Source organism: Sorghum bicolor, chromosome 3 (assembly GCF_000003195.3).
Source record: "Sorghum bicolor cultivar BTx623 chromosome 3, Sorghum_bicolor_NCBIv3, whole genome shotgun sequence".
Classification (NCBI taxonomy): domain Eukaryota; kingdom Viridiplantae; phylum Streptophyta; class Magnoliopsida; order Poales; family Poaceae; genus Sorghum; species Sorghum bicolor.
Genome location: NC_012872.2, coordinates 61,757,118 through 61,779,600, shown reverse-complemented (window position 1 = coordinate 61,779,600; position 22,483 = coordinate 61,757,118). Strand labels below are relative to the sequence as shown.

The following is a 22,483-nucleotide window of genomic DNA, read 5'->3' as shown; positions in this document are numbered from 1 at the left end:
TGTCTCGGTCGCTCGGGCAGCCGAAACCCCGAACCGCGGACGCGGGAGCGGGACGCCCGCGGGGCAAGGCCGCCTGCGCACCCGGCCGGTCGACGGGTCGAGTACTCGGGTCCCCTTGGTTCCCCGGCCCACCGCCCACCACTCACCATCACCACCGCCACCGCCGCGGCACCGGCACCACAGCGCGCAGCGTACACGACGCGGCCAGCCCCACCAAAGAACCGAGAACACGCGCGCTTCACGAGGCAGGGCAGTAATTGAAAGCAGGCGACCCGGTGAACCCGGTGAACCGTGCTGACGTCCAATCCGCCGCGCGACGGGACCCACCCCCTAGTCCCTCACTGGCTGCACCTCTGTCCCACTCCCACGCCCACCCCTCTCTCTCTCTGTCTCGACTCGCTTTTTGTTCTCTTTTTTCTTTCGCCGCCCCGCCTCCTCTAGTCTTCTCCGCCCTTCCCTTCGCTCGCTCGTCTCATTTCTCAGCTCGAACTGCTCCCCCCACTCCTCTCAGACGCCATCCCCATTTCTCGCCGGCGGAGCGCGCCTGCGCCCCGGGTGAGAGGGAGCCAGGATGGCCAAGCCCGCTGCCGCCGAGCCATTCTCCATACGGTAAGCGCGCGCGCGCGCGCGTCCTTCTCCGTCTTTCCCTCCCGGCTCCAGCTTCTGCTTCGTCTTCTGACCATTCGGCATGGCTGTGCTGTGTTCTGACGTGAGCGGGGGTGTTCCCGAGCGTACGCGCCTGACCTGTTGGACTGAATGGCGCGCAGGGGTTACGCCATGAGGATGCGGGCCGTCGACGCGGCCGAGTGCTACCCGTTCGTCGGCGGCGGCTGCAGCGAAGGGGAGGGGGAGCCGCCGCCGCCGCCGCGGTTCCCGCCGATGGACCCGAAGCCGCTGTCACGGTGGTGGAAGCACGAGCTCGCGGCGGGGCAGGCCCGGCTTTTGGCTGGCGCCAAGGGCGGAGAGGCTGCGGCAGCCGGGGTCCGCGGCAGTGCGCTGCGGAAGGGGACCAAGAGGAAGGGATCTCGCTCGAACTCCACGGGCGAGAGGGCCAGGAAACGGCGGCGTGTGCTTCAGTTTAGGTCCTTTCTGTCGAACAAGGTATGGCTTTGCTTCATGGGTGCATGTGCTTTAGCTTGGTGGGCTGGTAGTGGTAGGTTTTAGACTTTTAGGTTTAGGATGAGCCACAAGCACATTGTACTGAACAATCAACAATGTGCAAGAAATCTGGTCATGTAGACATCGAAGCTGTATGCAATGTACTGAACAATGCCCAGATAGTGGCATAGTGCAACGCAGCGGGCTGAAAAATTGTGAATTTCCTGCTGTAGGATTTTGTTCTTGATCAATTAATGCTAGTGGAGGAGTGTACCGTCTTTAAACACTGAGCTTATTAACATCAAAGTTGTATGCAATGTACTGAACGATGCCCAGATAGTGGCACAGTGCAACGCAGTGGGTTGAAAATTTGTGAATTTCCTGCTGTAGGATTTTGTTCTTTATCGATGAATGCTAGTGGAGGAGTCTTACCATCTTTAAACACTGAGCCTATTAATGAATAATGATTCCCTCCCCCCTCTGCTGAGGACAGTTGTACAATCTACCAAATCTTGTTCAACAACTCTGATGAGATGTAAGCCATAATTCAGTTTATCTGAACTAAACTACTCTCCACCAGCTAGGCATTTCCTGAAAGAAATTTTGTTCTCATTCTTTTGTGCTAGAGATAGTGTAACAAAGTGTATTGGAGATGCATGCACGACAGTATTCTTGCGAACTGTTTTTGAACAATCTACAACTAAAATGCATAGATATTCATTTTCCTTCTATGTATTTTCAGCTCATAGTAAGTAATACATGTTCATTAACAGGAGAGAACTGCTAAGCCTCAGTCAACATTTCGTTTACATGAACAGAAGTTGCATATGGCAATGCTGAGAAAGCATAAAAGTTCTACTGTCCATACAAGTACAGTACTTGAACCAAGGAAGAAACTGGAAGAGGCATGTGATCGCATGCCAACTCATGAAAACAGCGTGAAAAAGCGACACAGAGAGAGAACGGACCCTTCTAGTGAAATGAATAGTGACCTCTACGGGATAAAGGAAGTGACCTCCTCTGTAAATAAGCAAGTCATAGAAGTCAATGGTTCAACTAATAAGCCTACAAACACTGGCCACGAAATGGTGAAAACTTCCACAGGGCCCAAAGATGATATCTTTGGAGATCTCCCTCTCCTTGAATTAGAGAGCTCCAAGGTTATGTTTCGGACTGGTGTTCATGAACTTCCAACTGTTATAGAAGAATCATTTATAACAAATCAAACCGAAGCAGATTCTATACCAGAAGTTGTACCCTTGGAGCTGATAGATGCATCTGACATCACTGCTCAGACGCCATCTCCTCTTGAAGACTTGGTGAAAAGTGAAGACAGTGAGCCAGCATGCATCTCCCACAATGATGTGGCAGGGAGTCACCCTTCCACTGTTGGGATTGATGGTCTGCCGAATCATAAGAACATCAATATGGTGAAACCAGGTCTTGGTGATATGCAGTTGAAATTTACTGACGTGTCTGCTTTAGGTTCTCATTCTGTTCTGAGGTCAAAATCTGGTTCTGGTTACCCTCTGCAGGGTTGTTTTGATGTGAACAAGAACTGCTCTCAGGAAATAAAAAAACATGGTACTAATTCTACTAGCAGTCCACCTGCCATGAGAACAAGAGCTGAAGAAACTAAATATAAAGATGCACCAGTTAAGGGCAAGAAGAGTACTGATATCACTAGTGCAGCGGTTGCACTACCCGTGCCTGCCAACCAACTTTCATATCAAGCTAGCGCGTTGCCCTCTGCAGTATCACATTCAGTTTTCAGCACAAGAGTTGATTCAAATGACATGTCTTCATTCAGAAGTATGCCTGCCAAGGAATGCATCCCAACTACCAGACCTGGTAACTTAAGAACTAATGTGTGCCATGGAAGTAGGAAACATGTGGATCCATGTGTGGCACTATCTACAGATAACCAGGGTAGCTCGCACTCAAAACTTCATCCAATTTGCAGTCCTGCTAACATTGGAATGACTTTTATGAAGCTACCGGGCCTCGAACGGATGGAGATCTCAAACTGCAATGTAAAGATAGGCGAAAACAGGTTTAGTAATGCAGAGTCAATGAACGCAGTAAGATATCAGAAACAACCGTGGTTGAGTGGCATGACCTATGTAATGCAAGGTCAGAAACAGATAGGTCTAAGCAGCTCTCAAGTTGGGAAACCAGCTCTTGATGGTTATGGGGGCGAAGGTGATCATCATCTGCAGCAACCCACAGTTCGTTTGATGGGTAAGACCGTCTCAGTTTGCTCACATAGCAAGGATCATAATGTATCGACCATGGATCAAGTGAGTCCTGACAATGTTGCCATTGAAGCAAGCCGCCTATCCACAATCTCATGTCAGTTACCCCAAAAGAGATCATTCCCTTGTCAGGATTCTGTGACACCAAGAGTGCATCTAAACAACTCTTCAGATTTTTTGGCAAGGATTCCCAACAATAGCATGCAAGGGCAAAATACTGCTTTCAGTGGCCTCCATAACCAAAGGCCACAACCAATAAATAGTGCTCCAACCGTGAAAGATTGCACTTGGAATTTTGGTAATCAGTTTGTTCGTCAAGCTGAACTCAATAAGGCAGCTATAGTCAGCACCAACTCTCAGACTAGGCATCTAGAGCTACATCAACCACCTCAATTGATAAGCATTCCTCAGAATCAACAGTCTCATTTGTGGACTCCGGCAGCACAGATGAGTAGGAAAGATCAGTGTTTTGTGGGTCCAGCAGTGAACCAATCTTCCCTGGTTCCAAAATCATTGCTAACTGCAAGTATGAAGGAAAAGTATCAGAAATCCACTTTGTTGTCTTACGATGATCCTAGTTCTATGTCTATTTGCCAACCCTACCAGATACCTGGTGCAAACTCATCTTCTGCATCTGTCACATCCTTTTTTGAGTATGGTGCGGATAATTCGTTGTCCAGAAGCTCTTCTCCTGGACTGAGTCTTTCTCTTGCAACTGGTTTGGCTAATGAGTCTGTTTCCACAGGTAGAGTAGCTTGTGCAGGCAGTCTTACAAATGCAGATGGTAGGAAGGCTGCTAGCTTTGCCGAACCAATAAGCAATAGTTCAGCTTATGCAGATAATGTTTCACAGCAACCTGCAAAGCCAATAAGCAACAGAACAGCTTATGCAACAGATAATGTTTCACAACAACCTGCAAAGAGACAACTTGTTACAGATACACAGGATTTAATGTCTATGGGCCCAAACATTGTGAACCATTCACCTGGCTGGTCACTTAGTGATGCAGTTGGTCCTCAGGTACTTGATTTTAGTAAAAGAATAGCAAGGGATGCTGTTCAAACGTCAAGAAATGAAAGCAACAATCCAAGGGCCAGTTCCGGTCCAGTTCCGCCTATTGAAACATGGTCTAGGCCTGGGTTGGTTGCAGGGGCTAATACCATGTTGAAGCCAGGTCAAAACCTGAATGATCATTCCAAACTGCTATACTCCACCAAGTTTTCGGTTGATAGGGGTATCAATTCGGTTGTATTATAGTGGAAAGCAATAAAAAAATAATAAGGCGTCCTTGTTGAAGATAGCTCTGGAGTTTTTCAGTATTCAAACAGTCAGGCACAGGAAACTTGTAAGAGCTCTACATTTCTGAACATTTTAGTTTAGCAATTGATGGATTGCTTTATTCTTGTAATTTTCCTGGTCAAATGTGCAAGGTTATTTGATTGTTTGATTACATGTCATGCCATATCTGACAAAAGCTTGAGGACAGTTCAATTGTACAGATTGTAACTACTTGAGTGTTTTGTGGGCATTCAATTTCTAAGACTAAGCAGTATTTGCTATGAACCCACTTGATGGGCAGCAGTTCAATTTCACAGACGGTGTACTGTATTATTTAAGCTCGAAAGTAAAGCATAAAATTTACTTTCAGTCAGCTTCTGGAAACCATCATGCAAACTTTCGGATGCTGCACCTCATTGATTTGCAATTATTAGTCACTGCTGTTACAAAGCTGCATGTTTCACCTTTTTTGGCTTTCTTACATTTGAAAGATATGTCGAAGGGAACATTCAGAATGAAATGGTCCTTTTGCCAGATTCATCAGTCTTGGCCTTTATGGTAATCAGCTGCTGGCTCCTTGATTCCCACTAAAAAACTTTTTCACTGTTGGGAGCCCTCTGATCCTACAACCTAGGAAAAAGGTTACTGGTGATGCACGCAGTTGCTTCAGACCTTTCCTACTGCAATGTTCTTACTTTCCTTGGACCAAGAGTAAAGAAGACTTTGCATGGTATCAGCACGGATGCCTTTCTTCCTCCTCTCCTTTAATCCCCACAATATTAAACAACCTTCACAGAAGTATAAATCCATCTGCGCATCCCTTGTCATCTACACAACGGGAAGGAGATCAAGAACGTCAGGCCAAGCTTCTCGAAGTAAGAATCTCAAAACGAGGAGATCAAGAAACCTTAGAGCAATCTGGTCGACAACAGATCATGGGTGTTCTTGGTACCCTTGCTAGAAATCTGGACGCCCTTGTCGGGTAAGCTCTACATGCCAATGGCTGTCCCAAAGCCTTTTAGCCTTGTTCTGTTCTTTGATCCATGAACTCTGACCATTTCCATAATTCCTTTTTTTGCACCGGATAGGCCAGGGATCATGCTGCTTTATCCTCTGTAAGTAACAATCCACTCCTTCAGTTCTTCAGACACAATCACCACGACCGTGTGCTGAATGCTAATAGAGTTTTTTTCTTCTTCAAAATTAACAGGTACGCGTCCATGCGCGCCATAGAGAGCCCTTCTTCCCTGGACGATCAGCAGTGGCTCACCTACTGGGTCCTGTACTCCCTGATCACCCTCTTCGAGCTCTCATGCTGGAAAGTGCTGCAGTGGTAAATTTTAACAATTCTTCCGGTGGCCACACCAAACGCTGAGCGCCTGCCTGAGCCCCCAAGAACAAAGAATTCACCTTCGGCGCGCGGCGGTTCTTTTCTTTTGTCAGGTTTCCCCTGTGGCCGTACATGAAGCTGCTCTTCTGCTGCTGGCTGGTGCTGCCCATCTTCAACGGTGCGGCCTACATCTACGAAGCGCACGTCCGGCGCTACTTCAAGATCGGCAACTACGTGAGCCCCATCTACAACGAGCGCCAGCGCCGGGTGCTGCAGATGATGAGCCTCGACGCGCGCAAGTCCGTCGAGCGCTTCATCGAGACCCACGGGCCCGACGCCCTTGACAAGATCATCCGAGCTGTGAGTTCTTCTTTCTTCATCTCAGCTGCCCACTGCCCAGGGTTCATTTCGTTTTTACAGAGAGTTTCGGTGATGATTTTGGATCGCCTTGGTTGTCTTTTCTTTTTCACCCCTGACGGAGAAGCATCTGAAACTGCTGCAGGCTGAAGAGGAAGCCAAGAGGACCTAGCTTAGCGTGCGCTGAACTGAAGGGATTCGATTCATAGTTTCAGATGAAGCAATCTGAATTGTTTCGGGTGAAAACCGAAGCAGTCTGATGCCTGCCGTGGATGTGGATGGGTGTAATTCTATCGGTTTGCATTGTGTAATTATTTGTGCAGACATGGTATGCGTGTGTGTTTGATCATTATTACATCGGGCTTGCCAACAGTTCAAGAAAAGATGCCATGAGTCCATGAGAGCATGCATGGTTTGAATGAAGCTGCAAATTTGGTGGTGTACTTGTGAAATCTTATGAGTTAACTACGTCTGTCGGAATGCAACCACACAACAAATTTATCTGTCTAGTTAAGTTACAGAACATGTGAGAATTGTGCCTGTTTTGATCTTTTGCCAATTCAGGCATGCATGCATGATGAGCATAAAATCGAAAAAAAAAGTGAATCAATTATTTTTTTCTAAGTATCCGCTGCAAATATACCAAAGTATGAGTTGCAAAAATTACAGATATACGAGCTTGTACAGTAAAGAATATTCGAGCCCCGTTTGCACCCTTTGCATTGGTGAGTACGGTGGACTATATTAGGGGAATGAACTGAAACTGCTGTTATAATTTGGACGGATGAGATGAGATCAGATGGAGGCGAGCGTGCTGATGTCCATCGGGTAGACGTCGTTGGGTGACTCGGCGCGGTACGACCGGCGTCCGACGATGATGTTGGCCGCCTCCGACGGGTGGAACGCGTCCCAGAAGATGTGCTGGTCCCTGTTGGCGCACGGCGCCTGGTACGGCAGGCACGTCACCTGCCCGTTGTTCCTGCCCACCCCGCAGCACCCGGCGTTGGTCACCGTGAACCCTGCATTTGTACGCCATGCACGCACGGGTGGTGATCGATATGACGATCGTCGATCGGGTCCAGTAATTTCACTGACAGACTGTGTGTTACTATGTATTTACTAGTTACTACTAATTAATTACCGTAGGAGGCGGCGTTGGCGAGGATGTCGTCGAAGATGTTGTATGCGTTGATGAAGGTGAAGTGTGCTCCAGGCAGCGCGTTGAACTCGTCGACGAGGCCGACGAGGCGGCGGTTGAACATCTGGATGGCGTCGTCGATGCGGTCGACGCAGGTGACGCCGTCGGCGCTGTAGCGCGCGAGCTCGTTGGGGGCGCACCCGACCTGGCCGACGCCGATCATGACCACCTTGCGCGCGCCGTAGCTGTAGAGCGTCTGCAGGTAGCGGCGGTAGTCGGCGATGAGCGAGTCGGCGTACTGCTCGGGCGTGTACCGGCTGCCCGTGTTGTAGAAGGCCGGCATGAAGTAGTTGTTGAGGTAGTCGTTGCTGCCCATGCCGATGCTGAAGATGCACCGGCTCAGGTGGTCCGACGCCGTGTCCTGGTCGCCCAGGATGCTCACCAGCGTCTGCACCGCCGTCTGGTAGTTCTGCACCTGCCCCGCGAACGGGATCCGCCCGCCCTGCACCGTACGTACCATATGTGTGCGTCGTGTTTATTAGTGGTTGTTGCCTTGTTTGGGCCGGTTTTCTAGCTCTTCACTCACGCATTGGATTCGCTAGCTAGCAAGCATGCATACCAGCTGCTGGCCGGTCTCGGCGCGGATGCCGGCGGCGGCGGAGGCGAAGTTGGCGCCGCCGAGGAGCTGGTCCCCGCTCGTTGCGGCGAACGGCGGGATGAAGTTGTCGAACCCCAGAAGTTGAGCTGTGCAATTTATTGCAAAGGAATTAAACACATAATAGCAATTCATCCAAAAAAGGAAAGAAAAACACACACATGGACGCTCAATATGGATGCATGGCATGGGTGTCTGCTTCAGGAGCTCTGGCACGAGTGACTCGTGCAAAGTTTTATACTAGTAGCAACCATAATTGAACGTAGGCGGTGCCTAGCCATCTTCATCCATCCTATACAGATCTAGCTACAGCCGCATATCTCTATCCACCCTAGTGTACGTATTAAATTCCGGTAAGAGTCATCGACCGAGCGCACCTTCTTTCACGCTGCTACAGTACATTGGCAAGTTGGATGACTGAGGAGCGATCAGCTAGTAGTGTGGACTGTAGTACTGGACTAGACTATACCTCGTCGGCTCTTTGGCCTCTTCCTTGTTCAACAACTACAGCTACGAAACTCCCATCCGTCATTGTTTGGATTTGTCAGCCGCGCGCCCTCACGCAGCATGTCTTGTCAGGTTGCATGTTATCACCCAGACATGTATACGTACGTGCATGACGACCATAAAACATCGATCACGTCGATCACCGGCTACGACGATAGAGCTAGCCTGCTCGATCGACCTCGACCTGAGCGTGTGACCACACCGTACCGCCGGCCAAGCCGCCGCGGTCGTGTAGCTGGAAGCTTACCGATGACATCAACGGTGGTGAGCCCGTTGGTGAAGCGCCCCGACGGCCCGCCGGCGAAGTCGATGCCGTAGGGCGGGTAGTTTGCTCGCGCCAGCGACACGATGTAGTTGTTGTTGCCGTTGTCCACCAGCGAGTCGCCGAAGATGAAGTAGCACGGCACCTGCGGGTCGCACCGCGCCACCGGCGCCGCCAGCGCCCAACAGCTCACCACCACCGCCACCACGCACAGCAGCCGCCTCACCTCCATGGCCCCGCGCGTCGCGCGCCAATGCTATAGCTAGAGGCCTAGAGGTAGAGGGGAGATCGTGCTGGCCGCCGCGCGCGACTTGTCACTCACAGAACTGCTCCGTCGTCCCTGAAGAACGACGACACGCGAGTCACGCGGCAGTATATATAGGCGAGAACGGCAACTCCGGCCCAACGCGGTGGCAGCGCAGCAGGGATGGAGAGGAGTGGACGACACTCGCCTGCTGCCTGCATATGGGAAGGTCGCATGCAGCGCGGTGTCCATTGTGGGCCGGGCGCTCCATCATCGATCAAGCGGAGTTGGAAACGGAAGCTCTGGGAGCCGCCGCGCGCGCATTCAATCGCGGCAACGTGGCCATGTCGTTCCTCGGTTCCGCTTCTACTGTGCGAGTGAACATGGATGTGCGCCCTGGTCCGAAGGACCCGATTACTGACGGTGACGGAACTGAACTTTTACTACTACTGTCCTGTTCTGTAGCCAGCAGGTAGCGGTTAGACGAAGTACGGATCTCGTCACTTCATTGAATTCCCCAGGGCCTGCTAGCTGCAGGCCAGGCCACGGCCAATGCAAGGCTGATCCCAGTGAAAAAGGCAGAAGTACTACATGTACTCCCTCCCTCCGTCCATGAAAGAATCAATTTCTAGAGTTGTCCTAAGTCAGACTTTTTAAATTTTGACCAAATTTCTAGAAAAAAATGCTAAGATTTATAGTATCAAATTAGTATTATTAGATTCATCATAAAATATATTTTCATATAATGTGTATTTTATATTATAGATGTTGTTACTCTTTTCTATAAAGTTAGTCAAACTTTAAAAAGTTTGACTGGCACGGATCCTAGGAATTGATTCTTTCAGGGACGGAGGAAGTATACTGTATCTTGCTATCACTGCGCTGCGTGGTGCGTGCGCGCATTCGTGATGATGGTAGCAGCACGAAGGCCGGGGTTCGCAGCGTGCTGTGTGGAGCGGATCAGTTGCAACAGTTAGGCCTTGTTTAGATTCGAAAAGTTCATAAAATTTTCCATCACATCCAATCTTTAAACGCATATATACATAAAGTATTAAATATAGATTAAAAAAAATAACTAATTACACAATTTAACTGTAAATCTCGAGACAAATCTTTTGAGCCTAGTTAGTCTATGATTGAACACTAATTGTTAAATACAAATGAAAATGTTACAATAGCTAATTCCAAAAGTGTTTGGATCTAAACAAGACCTTACTCGGAGATCTGGTGCGTGGTGTCATGGTGTCGGCTGTGGCCTATGGGGTGCATGGATCCTTCCCCTGGCGACTGGCGTGCAGCGTCGACAGTACCGCCTGAATGCGTCACTCCACTCACTGTGTGCTGCCAACAGTGTTCCCCGTGCCGTGAAAGCAGTGCATCATCTCGGCATGTACCAATTACCATGCAGCAGTGCTTCGACTTCTAGAGAGGCACATGCACGGGCAAGGCATCATCGATCCGATCCATTAATCGCGGTAGGAAGGAGGTAACGTGCATGAGAGAGCTCCAGCTCCTTCAAGTACGTCGAAACGCCGACGGTGCGGTACGGTACGGTACAGTGCAGTGCAGTGCAGCAGCCCCCCGAAATCATTTTCCTGTAGCGCTCGACGCTGCGACGCATGCACTGCCTGATCCACCAGTGAGCTGGCCGGCATTCCGCGCCGCCCAGAGCGAGCGATCGGAGCGATCGAGCTACAGGTAGGCGCACATGACGCGCGCGGGCGGGGGAAAACCTACCGCGGCGGCGCTTTACTTCATTCCCCCAACCGCGCGGGGGGCCACGTCCCTGCCCCTCGTCCCGCTTGCTCTACACGCACGCTTTCTACACTACAGCCTTCTGATTAACATGGTGACATGGCCATTTCGGGTGATCCATCCAAGGACGTGTGTAATGGCTGCTAGTCGTGTGAGTGTGACCGTGAACAAGCAAGGGGCTGCGAATTCGCAAGAATGCACCGGGCGACGACCTGCAATGCGGGCCTAGGTGCAGCTAGTCAGGTGTGATGTGATTCGGGCCTTGTTTACTTCACTCCAAAAACCAAAAACTTTTCAAGATTCCTCGTCATATCAAATTTTTAAGCACATGCATGAAGCATTAGATATAGATGAAAATAAAAAACTAATTGCATAGTTTGCCTGTAAATCACGAGATGAATCTTTTGAGCCTAATTAATCCATGATTAGATAATATTTGTCAAATAAAAATAAAAATGCTACGGCGTCGAAATCCGAAAAAATTTTAGAAGTAAACAAGGCCTTGGTCATTCGGTTTGGGCCACGGATGGAATTATGACCGTGTCAGCCCAGGCTCCGGCTCACCGGCTGGCTCCACGGGCAAAAATCTGGAGCGCATGCGCACTCCACCTAGCTGCCGCTGGTCCCTGACTCCCTGCCGCCAGACTCGGCAATCTCGGCGACGCGCCTCGTAGCATTGATTTCTCATAATACTACGTGCACGATCCATGTACTACTATTTACTGCATATAGGGTCCTAGCAGACACCACGACTACACCGTAGATATATAATACTGCGTCATATATTTTTTTTCTTCAAAACCCTAAAACAAAATGCTACACCCTGCTGGTTCACAGCATTATGTAGTCATGCTACACGCCCATGGATTTTGTGGTGTGGGAGGTAATATACTGGCTTTTGTTCGTTTAGCTGATAAGTCATAGAAGAAAGTATTGTTGGTTGATTTGTTGAGCAGGCCATGCAAATAGTGAAACAAACATGTGCCAGTTTTTTTACCTCTACCAAACACAGATGATACTCTCAGTTGACAGGGATAAAGTATACACTAAAACTTGCGATATTATTGCTGACCTGTTCGTTTTAGTGAAATTTGGCTTATGCTCTGAAAAGTATTGTTCGCTGATTTATTGTGAAAAAAAATATTATATAACGGTTGATTCGTTTGAGCCTATCAATCAAATTTGCTAGTCATTTAGTATTATTTTTTTCTTACAACAAATCAGTCAATAATATTTTCTGTCATGACTTATCCGCCAAACTTATGAAAAGCAAACAGGGCAGCCACGGTACAGAAAAGGCTTTAGGAGACTGTTCGTGCGTCAGAGTGTAACTCTTCCATCGGTTTCCTCGGCCGCCAACATGATTAGATCCTAATAATTTAACCCATACATCATAAATCTTCCTCCATGAGTACTTCGCAGCCTAGCTGTAGCTTGAGTCAAAATTCAATTTATTTACTCTTCTTTTTCTTTTTTTGCTTCAACAAGAAGCAGATCCAGAGGGAATCAAATCCGTCAATAAATGCAACGAGTTGGTGAGCACAGTAGCCTCAAAAGTAGGTAAAAAGATCTATGAAGCCGACCAGTCCAGCTCCAGCATATGGGAAAATGACATACGGCCAGAGTACCCCCATTCGTTTTTAACGCCGAAACAAGCCACATTAATGTATAGGTGCATGAAACATGTAACATGGGTTTGGTGCTGTTTTGCCTTGACTTCCCCCGTTTGTATTGATCAAACCCCAGTCCCCAGCAATTGGAGGGAGAACAAAGGGCTTAGCCAGAAGACATTTCATCATGAGCACAGCACATTTGTATCAATCAGTACATCAGCTCTTTGCCGTACTCCATTTAGTTCAGCACCGATGCTTCTTACTTACATCTACCGCCTTACAAAAAGAATGTCCAGCCAAGTAGTTTGAATTGAAACATAGATTTAATCTAAAGTAGTTTCAGATATACATCATGCATGAATTCAAGAAACCTATGAGCCAAACTAAATGATTTTGCTAGTAACGTGTAATGCAGCAGCAAAGCAACCGCTGTTGTTTGAAGTCATCGCACCAAACAAGGAAACAGATTACCTACCCCAAACAAGCAGGTATCAGACATCCTCTTAGTATTAGGGCAAGAGGAAGTTCAAGAATAAGATGATGATGATGATGAGTGGTGCACTAACAAGAACCAATAACCAATTGTTGCCTAATCAAATGTCAGTAAATTTATGGTAATAATGCTTCATTATGGCCTAGCCTAATCTAGACTTGCTAAGGGCCTGTTTAGATTGGGGATAAAAATTTTTTGGGTGTCACATCGGATGTGTCGGAAGGATGTCGGGAGGGGTTTTTAGAAACTAAAAAAAAACAAATTACATAGCTCGTCAGAAAACTGCAAGACAAATTTATTAAGCATAATTAATCTGTCATTAGCATATGTGGGTTACTGTAGCACTTAAGGCTAATCATGGAGTAACTAGGCTTAAAAGATTCGTCTCGCGATTCTCAACTAAACTGTATAATTAGTTCATTTTTTTATCTACATTTAATGTTCCATGCATGTGTCTAAAGATTCGATGGGATGGATGAAAAAAAATTAGGTGGGGAACTAAACAGGGCCTAAGTTTGGAGTGGCCATAAGCCCATAACTGTACAAGCGGCACTCAAGTTTCGGGTAGGTACATTACCAGCACATACCTGCGCATATGTAGACTGGTATTCATATTCAACCAACAATATACAGGTCAAATATTTCAAACCTGAATACCTATGACTATGCTATTTGATCAAAGTAAACTTGAGTAATTCCAAAATTCACATCGTGCAACTAAGATTGTCTTGTAGGTGACACAGGTTGCAAGACCTCATACAACTATAGTTGTGAGGTGCTTCTTATCACTAGAGGTACGAGCAAAAGATGGAACTGAGGCAACTTCACCCAGTTACAAGCACAAATAAATATTAGCCCGCTAACATCACTGACTTGTTAGGGAAGTGACATGAGGAAATAATGAACTACATGGTACTACCCTACAAGTGCACCAAAAGAAACATTTATGTAATGGGGAGTGGTTGATAAATGTTAACTGTCAGTTTGTTACCAATACCAGTACTATGTTAATCAAAGTGTAATAGACAAGAGAACCGCTCAACACAAAGATATGTTAGCAAGTAAAGATACTCACTCTGTTCTAAAATGTAGGACATTTTAGTTTTATCCTAAGTCAAACATCTCTTTAACCCAATTTGTAGAAAAATATATTGACATATACAAATAGCAAATAATACAACTGTCATGACATATTTCGATGGGCATATTTAATCAAACTAATTTGATGTTGGTGCATTTTTCTACAAACTTGGTCAAAGTTAGAGAAGTTTGAATTAAGACAAAACTAAAACAACCAACATTTTGAAACCGAGAGACTAATTTTCAACCAGCAGTCGAAGTGTACAATAGGTGATGTTTACGTAAAGGAGAATTTCACTTTGATAAAGGAATTATAATTGGTTTGAGAAGACCTTTTTGTTCTTGCGGAACATTTCATAAAGGAGAATGTCTCAGCTTTCTCATGGCTATGAAATTCAATTGATTCTATTTATACAAATAATTTTTATCTCTTTCTCCAGTTCACTTTGATAAGTAACAGGAATTTTTATTACCATCATGGTCTAATTTAATCAATGTTGATAAGTCGTATTTTTTACTTAGCATGAACCTTTAGTTGAGAGCTTGACGGTATAATTTCGGATCAGCCGGTGGCAAGCCATCTGACAATTTAGGCACTAACTGAACCACCCATCACAGAAGGTTCCCCATCTGCTTATATCACAAAATATTTCTCGGTCCCAATATTACCCAATGCCAGATAGTTGTCTGGTACTAACTAATTTGAATTTGTTCTATTGTACAGAAAAGTTAAGCACGCATAAATTGGACAGGCAGTTATTTGACATATTGTGGGCAGCATGGGTGGTTCATCTTTTTGATATACTAAATTCTTGGCAACAGAACCATCCCTTTATAGATGGAAAGTATGAGCTCCTAGTACAAAAAAAAGGGCATATCCTAAGCCCTTTCATTCAAAATCCACAATGCAAATATCTGCGGCCTTTATTTGAATACCTAACTGGAGAATAATTATCCAATGTTTGCATAGGACAATTTCATGCCCAACATTTTCAACTAAATCAATAAAATAGTATGTGCATTGCATTGAGAAAAGAAGGGCCAAAATTATTGGTAGCGCCATGACAACAAATGAATTCAGATTAGCAATTATGCACAGCTAAAAATTCAACACCCATTAGTAGCGGACACAACAGTGATATCACAAGGATTTAGTTTGTGTATGTACATACGGGTCAAGATCCAGATTTCTAAAGTAAACTAGATTACACAAGCATGCGTGAGTTCCTGAAAATATCAGAAAAGGAAACTTAAAGTTACCAAACCTCAGAGCTCACTATGCTGCGTAGAAGTCCTTGAAACACCAGCGAAGAGATCTTTGGCAATGACAAGCAAACCCTGTAAGTCCTTAGCTCCCACTTCCAGGCAATCCTTCAACAATTCCCCTTCCTCCACTTCCCACTTAACATCCGTGACCACCTCTCTCAATGGCCCCTAAACCGCAACAAATGTCACTAATCGACAGAGCAATAATGTGTGAATTCAGAGGCACCACGAGTGAGTAGGTCAGTTACCTCTTCGGAGAAGGCGAGGAGAAGGCCGTTCAGGAGCTGCGCGGCGGCGTCGCGGATGTCGCCGTAGTGGCGGCGCATCCACTGCGCAGCGTCAGCGGCGGAACGTAGGCGCGAGGCCTCCGCGGCAGCGGCGATGAGACGAGAGGCCGCGGCCGCGCAGGAGAGGCCGCATCCGGTGGCCGATGAGAAGGCGTAGTGGCGGAGGTAGTCCCAGCCGAGCCCCCACGCGCCACGGGACGACAGCAGGGAAGCGATTCGCCGGGCGCGTACGGCTGCCGCGGCGTCCCCACGGGCGGCACGTGTGGCGGCGACGCGGGAGAGGAGCGAATGGGAGAGGGAGACGAGGGTGGCTGCCTGGCGGAGAGGGACGCGGAGCGCCGAAGCGCGTGGGATTGGAGTGGAGAAGATTAGGAGGACGAGGACGAAGAGAGGGAGATGGGGTCGCGGTGGTCGCCGGCGGCGACAGGCTCCAGCTAGGGTCATCGGAGGAGGCAGGTGAGAACTGGATTACTGGAGATGGATGGATTTTGGGATTTGATTTGATTCTGAAGTCCAACTTAGAAAGGCCTCGTCTGCTCATTCGATGGGTTTTATCGGGCTCGATATTTTTGGGCTCATTTGACAGGCCTTGGAACGGCGTGGATCCGGGCCCAAGTCCCACAACCCGCCTTTCCCCAGGGCCCAGGCAAAGTGCAGATCGCAGAGCAGGGCCTAACTAAAAACTATCATACTCCTCTCAAAAAAAAAAAAAAAACTAAAAACTATCATACACTTCTTCTTGTCCCAATTTTTTACAATTTGGCACTTTTTTTGAAAAAAATTCCTTTTTGGACCCCTGGAAAACTTAAACGCAGTTTTGGACCCAGGGGGTCGACGCCATGCATCATGGCGTCGAGGTATCACGTCTCGACGCCATGGATCACGGCGTCGAGCTCTGTGGCCACGCCCAGCGGAGCTTCTGACGTGGCAGGCTATGTGGCAAAAAATAAAAAAAAAGGTCGGCGTCACAGATCATGGCGCCGAGCTCGACGCCACAGATCTCGGCGCCAAGCTCGACGCCACAGATCACAGCGCCGAGGTAAGGTACAAAACGCCCCCCGGCTGCTTCCTCTGCCCGCGCGCCCCCCGGCTTCCTCCTCCCTCCTCCTCACGTCCGCCGTTGCCCGCGCCCGGCGGCCCTCCACGCGTGCCGGCCGGCCCGCTGCCCGCGCGCCCCGCCGCTACAACCTGCCGCCCTGCCGCTGCCACCGGCACAGCTGGTGCCCCCGACCGCCGCGGCCGCTGCCCCCGGCCGCCACCGCCGGTGCCCCGGCCCTCCCCGCGGCTGCCCCCGGCCGGCCCCGCGGCTGTCCCCAGCCGGCCCCGCCACTGCCCCCGGCCGGCCCGCCGCTGCCTTCGGTGAGGTAAATTTTTTTTTCTTTTCCTAGTTGTATAATTGTTTAGATAATGTAGTTAGTTTTCTAAGTTTTATAATTTTTGAAATAATTCATGTAGCAATTTTTATATTGGTATTATTTTTGGTAATATTTATATGAATATAGTTATGTAATTTAGAGTAGTTTATATAATATTTGTAGAATTTAGTTATGTAGTTAGTTACATACGTATTTACTTAGATAGATATTTAGGTGTTTTATTTGTATTAGTTATATGCCTAGTAACATGGTTGTTTTGTATATCAATTAGATGGACAATTTAGTAACTCTATATCATGGAGGAAGTGTGGAGAAAGATCAGTTTGGCAATGTTGATTTTGTTGGAATGCAAACGGTCCCTTTGATGTTTGATGAGCGGCCCTTGTTTTCTGAATTGATGGGTAGTGCTCGTGATGAGCTTAAATGTAATTCGAATAAAGAAGAAATCTTAGTTGAGGGGGTAATTCATCATGGTCGGTCAGGGACAATTTTTAGGCGGTTGGTCCCAATTGTATCCGAGGTTCAATGGGACAAATATGTCAAAACGGTCATGAAGAGTGAGTTTCAATGTTTCGATTTGGTTGTGCGCAACTTGTCCAAGGAGCCAGCCCCTCTAGTGGATTCTCCTCTTAATTGCCAACCACCCATTGGTGGGTTCTCGCCGGAACCGGACAATCCGGCACCCTCAGCTTCCCCGATACCCATTCACGAGGTGGGTGTGGAAGATGTGGTTGTCGTTTCTGATGCTCAATCCGGTCCCAATAAGGCTGGAACATTTGTCGGTGGTGTTGGTGTTGGCTGCCTAGAGACCCCTATGACCCAGACAGTTCAATGTAAGTGGCGTAGTTGCAATATTCATTTTGTTAGCCTTCCTTCGTTCGATTCAGTTGTCTCAATTGTATCCATATTTGTGGTTTTGTTGTAGGTGACAATCCAAGTAATGATTATTGTCATCCTGTGCATCCATCATTTAATGTTGACGCAACTTTTATAGCATCTAATAGTTTGGATGTTAATATTGAGGATGATGAGGAGCCCTATGGCACAGCTAGAGCTGTTGATTCCGATGATGACCGTCCGGTTGCACCTTTAAGTGAACAAGAAATGGAGCTTATCAGACGTTTTTGTCCTGATCGTGATCCACTAGTTTACGAGTTTAGTGACCTCAGTCATTCTCAAAATGCTTATGCAGAGGGAAGAGATGATGAGCTGCTGGAGGCTCCTGAGCCTAGTGACAGTGTGCAAATTCAGAAGGGCATGATCTTTAATGACTTGCCCAGCTTAAAAAGGTGGTTACAACAATATTCTGTAATACGTAAAAGACCCTTCAAGGTGATGCACTCCTATGTTGAGCGCCGCTACACGGTTGTGTGTGAGATGTCAGATTGCAACTGGAGGGCCTGTCCCTCCATTCGATACTTCCGTGGAGCTGCACAAGTAAGTCATTTCGGTAAATTTTCCATGCAATTGATAGAAATGTTGACTACAATTTATTCAAAGTTCAATATTTATTCAATGTTCAATACCATAAATGTTGCTGAAATTTACATGCTTGCTGAAATTTATTTGCTACTTTTTCATTCAATGTTTGCTGAAATTTATTCAAAGATGCATATTTATTCAAGAGATTTAACCACAAATGTGCTAGTGCCTATCCATGCTTGCTGAAATTTATATCCTTAGTCATGAAGGAAGTATTTGATGCATTCAATTCCAACCTACTTGCTGAAATTTACATGCTTGTTGAAATTTATTTCATACTTGGTCCTATATCCATGTTGCTAGTTCAATATTTATAACCCCCTACTGAGTTTTTGAATCAATGTTATTAAATCTGTTTTATTATTTTCATCCTTAATATTTAATTTCAGGATTGATCGTCAGAAGCAGAAGAAGACAGTTGAGTTTCAAACGTTGCATCGTCACCACATAGAGGTGTGGGACCAGTTTCATGACAACCTCTACGAAAATGAGCAACCACATACCAACTACAATTTTCGTGCATACCTTACTTGGTACCTAGGTGTTACACGAACAAGGTTGAAAATTCAGTGGACCCAAGCAGATTATGCGTACCTTGAATTATCTGAGGATGAGGACACTTCCTATGACCTTGCAGCACGACAAGGGACACTTATCGAGGCAGCACCTGTCTTGGACCGAGTGGTACATGTCCTTTCCACTTTACAATTGTACGGTTGTTGTCCTTTCCACTTTATAAATTGCACCTATATAAACTAATACAAGTCTTATCTTATAGGGCAACGCAATCAAGCAATCTGTACTTGATATCGAACGGTTTCTAAGAACAGGTGTGGACGAGCACACACTAAACAACTTTCTTGGAGTAAGTACTTGACATCGAATTTATCTAAGAACAATTATTACGACCCTCATTTATTATATATCTAACAATATGAATTTTAATCTTTGCATAATAGAGACTAGCACGTAGGCTTAGGCGTGCTGCATCTCGTTGCGGTTGCGGTACTAGTGCTGCGATGAATGTGCATGTGCCACAGGAACAACAATGCAACACACCTGTTGTGCATGGTACATCTTCTTTGGGAGGTATATTTTCATTACATTTATTGTTTACTTGAACTGAGCAATTTTCATGGTATGATATAATGAATTATGTGCACACATCATTTGAACAATGTTGATAGGATCTGGAGGACAGAGCTCGTCTCGGTCAACCATGGACACTTTTCAAAGCGATGATGATGACAATGAAGAGGGGGTGGCCGAGGAGCGTGAGTATGACGAGCTTGGGTTATCTCAGCTTCCTGATGCTCCTTCTACTTAGCCTACGCAGGTTGCAAGAAGGCGACGTCGTTCGCCTTCTAGGTACACTCCAGGCACCGATGCTCTTGGCCACAAGGGTAAGGGTAAGACTAGGAGGCAGTGATGAGGACTTCTGTGCTAACACCATGGTAGCAGCTTAGAATTGATGGCATAACTTTTGTTATTTTTCATGTATCGACTTCGTTAACTTTGTGGACTATTTGTACTATATGAGACTGTATGGTCTTTGTGGACTATTTGAACTATCATTTCTGATGGCGTATGTGATTGTGTTGTGATATTTGGATGAATAAACGTTTGTATTGTACTGTGATGTCTATTTATAACTGTGGATGTACCTAAAACAGGGGAAACTCTTGCAAATTTTTTCCATGAATTATTCAATGTAGTGCACATATTCTGTGGTCCATTCCTATTGGTTATCGCAGTGTAGGCTTTTCAGAAACAGTGAACCAATATGGGCTTGTCATTGAATCATCACATCCGAAACAGTGAACGAATCTAGACTTTTCAGATGACAATCCAAATAGACTTTTCAGTATTCAACTAGGCTTTTCAGTAATCGAATCTAGGCTTTTCAGATGACAATCCAAATAGACTTTTCAGTTTTCAACTAGGCTTTTCAGTAATCGAATCTAGGCTTTTCAGGTGCATTTATTTTATACTACAACGGCTACCAAGTATTGGGTTCCTATATATATATATACGCAGTGGTGAGAGCGTTGCTACTCACAGGAGATTGTTCAGTTGAAGTAAAAATGTCTGGAGGGTCGTCTAGAGGGAAGGAAAAGGGAAAGGGGGCGATGAAGGGTAATCCCTTTGTTTGGGAGGGTCCTCTTGGTCCTAAAGACTTTGAGGAAGCAATTTATGATAGGTTCCTCCTTGAGAGCAAACATGATTTTACTAAAGAGGCACCACTGAGGGCATATGATGACCGAAAAGAAGAGTGGCCAAAATGCATGCATGGTGAGGATTGTTTGGTGCAGATGTACACAGAGGGGATAGATGGAGGGCGTCATTTCTTCAAATGTCCACGAGCATGGGTAAGTTATATTAGTAATTCAACCTTCAATAAGATACTCTTTGGTGCTAAAGCTACATACTTATTGCAGTCATCCTTGTCAAAAGAGAACTGTGGCTTCACCAGATGGGTTGATCCTAGACCTATTCATCCCCATGCAGAGTACATCTACTACCTGCAGGACCGTATCTTTGATTTAGAAACGGAAGTTAGCAGTGGTTACAAGGACGATGAAGAGGACGACAACAACAATGCTACTGGCTCCCAAAACACAATATGCAATGATCCATACTGCACATGCCCTAATCACAAGAACAAGGGCCCTCCTTCACCACCACCCCCACCACCACCAACAACAACGGGAGGCTACTATGGAGAAGGGGCAACACAGTTTGCTATGTGGCCACACTACTAGGTCCAACTGAACTAATTCACAGGCCACATGCATATGTTTGTTGTTTGGTTTAATCACCTAAGGCATGTTAGGGTTAGTCGAAAGAACTATGTACCTTTGTGTGGTATATGTTCTCACATGCCATTTCTTGTGCTTGTTAATGGCTTAAATTACCTAAGGCATGCTAGGTTTAGTCTCGGACCTCTGCACCCTTGTTTGGTGCATGTTTTGACATGCCATTCAATGTGATGTGTGCTACTAGTTATGCAATATACTAGTTCGTTAACTTCCATTTCAACTAATTTGAAAGAGCATCTAGGGCCCTAAGTGATTTCGGTGATTAATGACATTGTTGATTACTATGACTAACGTGTGTTTTGCAGAGGCAAAGTCATAGGTAAGGTCATGGTAAACAGGGACTCGATGAACAGGGACGTACATGCCTACTTAATAGTGGAAATCGTTTCGGTTTTCAAAGGATGGATGGACATCGTCAAGACTAGACTAGGTCTAAGTGCCACATGGTGAAGAAGGGCACTTAGAGTAGTTTAGGACCTTGTTTTCCTTTGACCGTACTATTAAGAGGAGCTTTGATCTAGTAGCTTGACTCAGGCAAGGCTTTAGGTTTAGGTGTGGTGCACACTTGGTAAACCCAGCACTAGGCAGCTCAGAGATAGTCCTTAGATCGAGAGGAACAAACTTCGTGTTGGAGCGATCGTGTTTCGACGAAGTTTGGGTGCCCAAAGGGGCACCGGACGCTGCACCGGACGCTCTGTGAGTGCGTCCGGTGAGGTCCTTAGCCGTTAGAACAGTGTCGTGCTTAGGGTTAGGCACCGGACGCTGGCACCGGACGCACCGGGCAGCGTCCGGTCCCTTACGCAGGGAGCGTGCAAAGTTTCCCTGAGCACCGGACGCTAGCACCGGACGCACCGGGTAGCGTCCGGTCCCATGCGCAGGGAGCATGTAAAGTTTCCCCGAGCACCGGACGCTGAAAGTTAGCGTCCGGTGACCTGTCAGAGAAAAGAGCAGGTAGCCGTTATGAAGCACCGGACGCTCGGTGCAGTGCGTCCGGTGCAACATAATGTGCGTCCGGTGACCCCGTTTTCAGTGGAAAACGGTTGGCCGACCTTTGGACTTGGTGGATAGTATTTATACTCCTCCACCTCGTCCATGAGAGCTCTCTTGCCCATTTGAACATCAGAGAAACTTGTTGTGGAGCAAGAGAGTTGCAAGAGCCTAGAGAGGATTGAGATTTGAGTGATTTCT

At 46.6% G+C, this 22,483-nt stretch overlaps 5 protein-coding genes across 5 annotated transcripts; 3 read left to right on the top strand and 2 right to left on the bottom strand.

Moving 5' to 3' along the window:
- On the top strand, nucleotides 428–4,964 carry LOC8069823. Its single transcript, XM_002458389.2, has 3 exons — nucleotides 428–609; nucleotides 768–1,101; nucleotides 1,872–4,964. Exons 1-3 carry the CDS (start codon nucleotides 572–574, stop codon nucleotides 4,608–4,610), a joined length of 3,111 nt encoding a protein of 1,036 aa, XP_002458434.2. The 5' UTR covers nucleotides 428–571; the 3' UTR covers nucleotides 4,611–4,964.
- On the top strand, nucleotides 5,046–6,761 carry LOC8061879 (HVA22-like protein f). Its single transcript, XM_002458387.2, has 5 exons — nucleotides 5,046–5,613; nucleotides 5,720–5,746; nucleotides 5,842–5,964; nucleotides 6,075–6,321; nucleotides 6,464–6,761. Exons 1-5 carry the CDS (start codon nucleotides 5,567–5,569, stop codon nucleotides 6,488–6,490), a joined length of 471 nt encoding a protein of 156 aa, XP_002458432.1. The 5' UTR covers nucleotides 5,046–5,566; the 3' UTR covers nucleotides 6,491–6,761.
- Nucleotides 6,908–9,332, bottom strand: LOC8059215 (GDSL esterase/lipase At5g45670). Its single transcript, XM_002456237.2, has 4 exons — nucleotides 8,866–9,332; nucleotides 8,076–8,200; nucleotides 7,460–7,958; nucleotides 6,908–7,337 (listed from the first exon to the last, which is right to left on the bottom strand). The coding sequence occupies exons 1-4, from the start codon at nucleotides 9,110–9,112 to the stop codon at nucleotides 7,114–7,116; spliced, it is 1,095 nt and encodes a 364-aa protein (XP_002456282.1). The 5' UTR covers nucleotides 9,113–9,332; the 3' UTR covers nucleotides 6,908–7,113.
- Nucleotides 15,116–16,124, bottom strand: LOC8069821. Its single transcript, XM_002456236.2, has 2 exons — nucleotides 15,580–16,124; nucleotides 15,116–15,499 (listed from the first exon to the last, which is right to left on the bottom strand). The coding sequence occupies exons 1-2, from the start codon at nucleotides 16,060–16,062 to the stop codon at nucleotides 15,332–15,334; spliced, it is 651 nt and encodes a 216-aa protein (XP_002456281.1). The 5' UTR covers nucleotides 16,063–16,124; the 3' UTR covers nucleotides 15,116–15,331.
- On the top strand, nucleotides 16,553–16,981 carry LOC110433745 (basic proline-rich protein-like). The gene has a single exon (XM_021456302.1). The coding sequence runs from the start codon at nucleotides 16,553–16,555 to the stop codon at nucleotides 16,979–16,981; it is 429 nt and encodes a 142-aa protein (XP_021311977.1).

Excerpts from the sequence above, each read along its gene's own strand:
- LOC8069823 (XM_002458389.2), top strand. The coding sequence starts at position 572 with ATGGCCAAGCCCGCTGCCGCCGAGCCATTCTCCATACG. Across the intron at positions 610-767 it reads GCCGAGCCATTCTCCATACG|GGGTTACGCCATGAGGATGC; the intron begins GTAAGCGCGCGC and ends AATGGCGCGCAG. Across the intron at positions 1,102-1,871 it reads GGTCCTTTCTGTCGAACAAG|GAGAGAACTGCTAAGCCTCA; the intron begins GTATGGCTTTGC and ends GTTCATTAACAG.
- LOC110433745 (XM_021456302.1), top strand. The coding sequence starts at position 16,553 with ATGTGGCAAAAAATAAAAAAAAAGGTCGGCGTCACAGATCATGGCGCC.
- LOC8059215 (XM_002456237.2), bottom strand. The coding sequence starts at position 9,112 with ATGGAGGTGAGGCGGCTGCTGTGCGTGGTGGCGGTGGTGGTGAGCTGT. Across the intron at positions 8,201-8,865 it reads CACCACCGTTGATGTCATCG|CTCAACTTCTGGGGTTCGAC; the intron begins GTAAGCTTCCAG and ends TAAATTGCACAG. Across the intron at positions 7,338-7,459 it reads CGCCAACGCCGCCTCCTACG|GGTTCACGGTGACCAACGCC; the intron begins GTAATTAATTAG and ends GTACAAATGCAG.
- LOC8069821 (XM_002456236.2), bottom strand. The coding sequence starts at position 16,062 with ATGACCCTAGCTGGAGCCTGTCGCCGCCGGCGACCACCGCGACCCCAT. Across the intron at positions 15,500-15,579 it reads TCCTCGCCTTCTCCGAAGAG|GGGCCATTGAGAGAGGTGGT; the intron begins GTAACTGACCTA and ends GTTGCGGTTTAG.
- LOC8061879 (XM_002458387.2), top strand. The coding sequence starts at position 5,567 with ATGGGTGTTCTTGGTACCCTTGCTAGAAATCTGGACGCCCTTGTCGG. Across the intron at positions 5,747-5,841 it reads ATCATGCTGCTTTATCCTCT|GTACGCGTCCATGCGCGCCA; the intron begins GTAAGTAACAAT and ends CAAAATTAACAG. Across the intron at positions 6,322-6,463 it reads TTGACAAGATCATCCGAGCT|GCTGAAGAGGAAGCCAAGAG; the intron begins GTGAGTTCTTCT and ends AAACTGCTGCAG.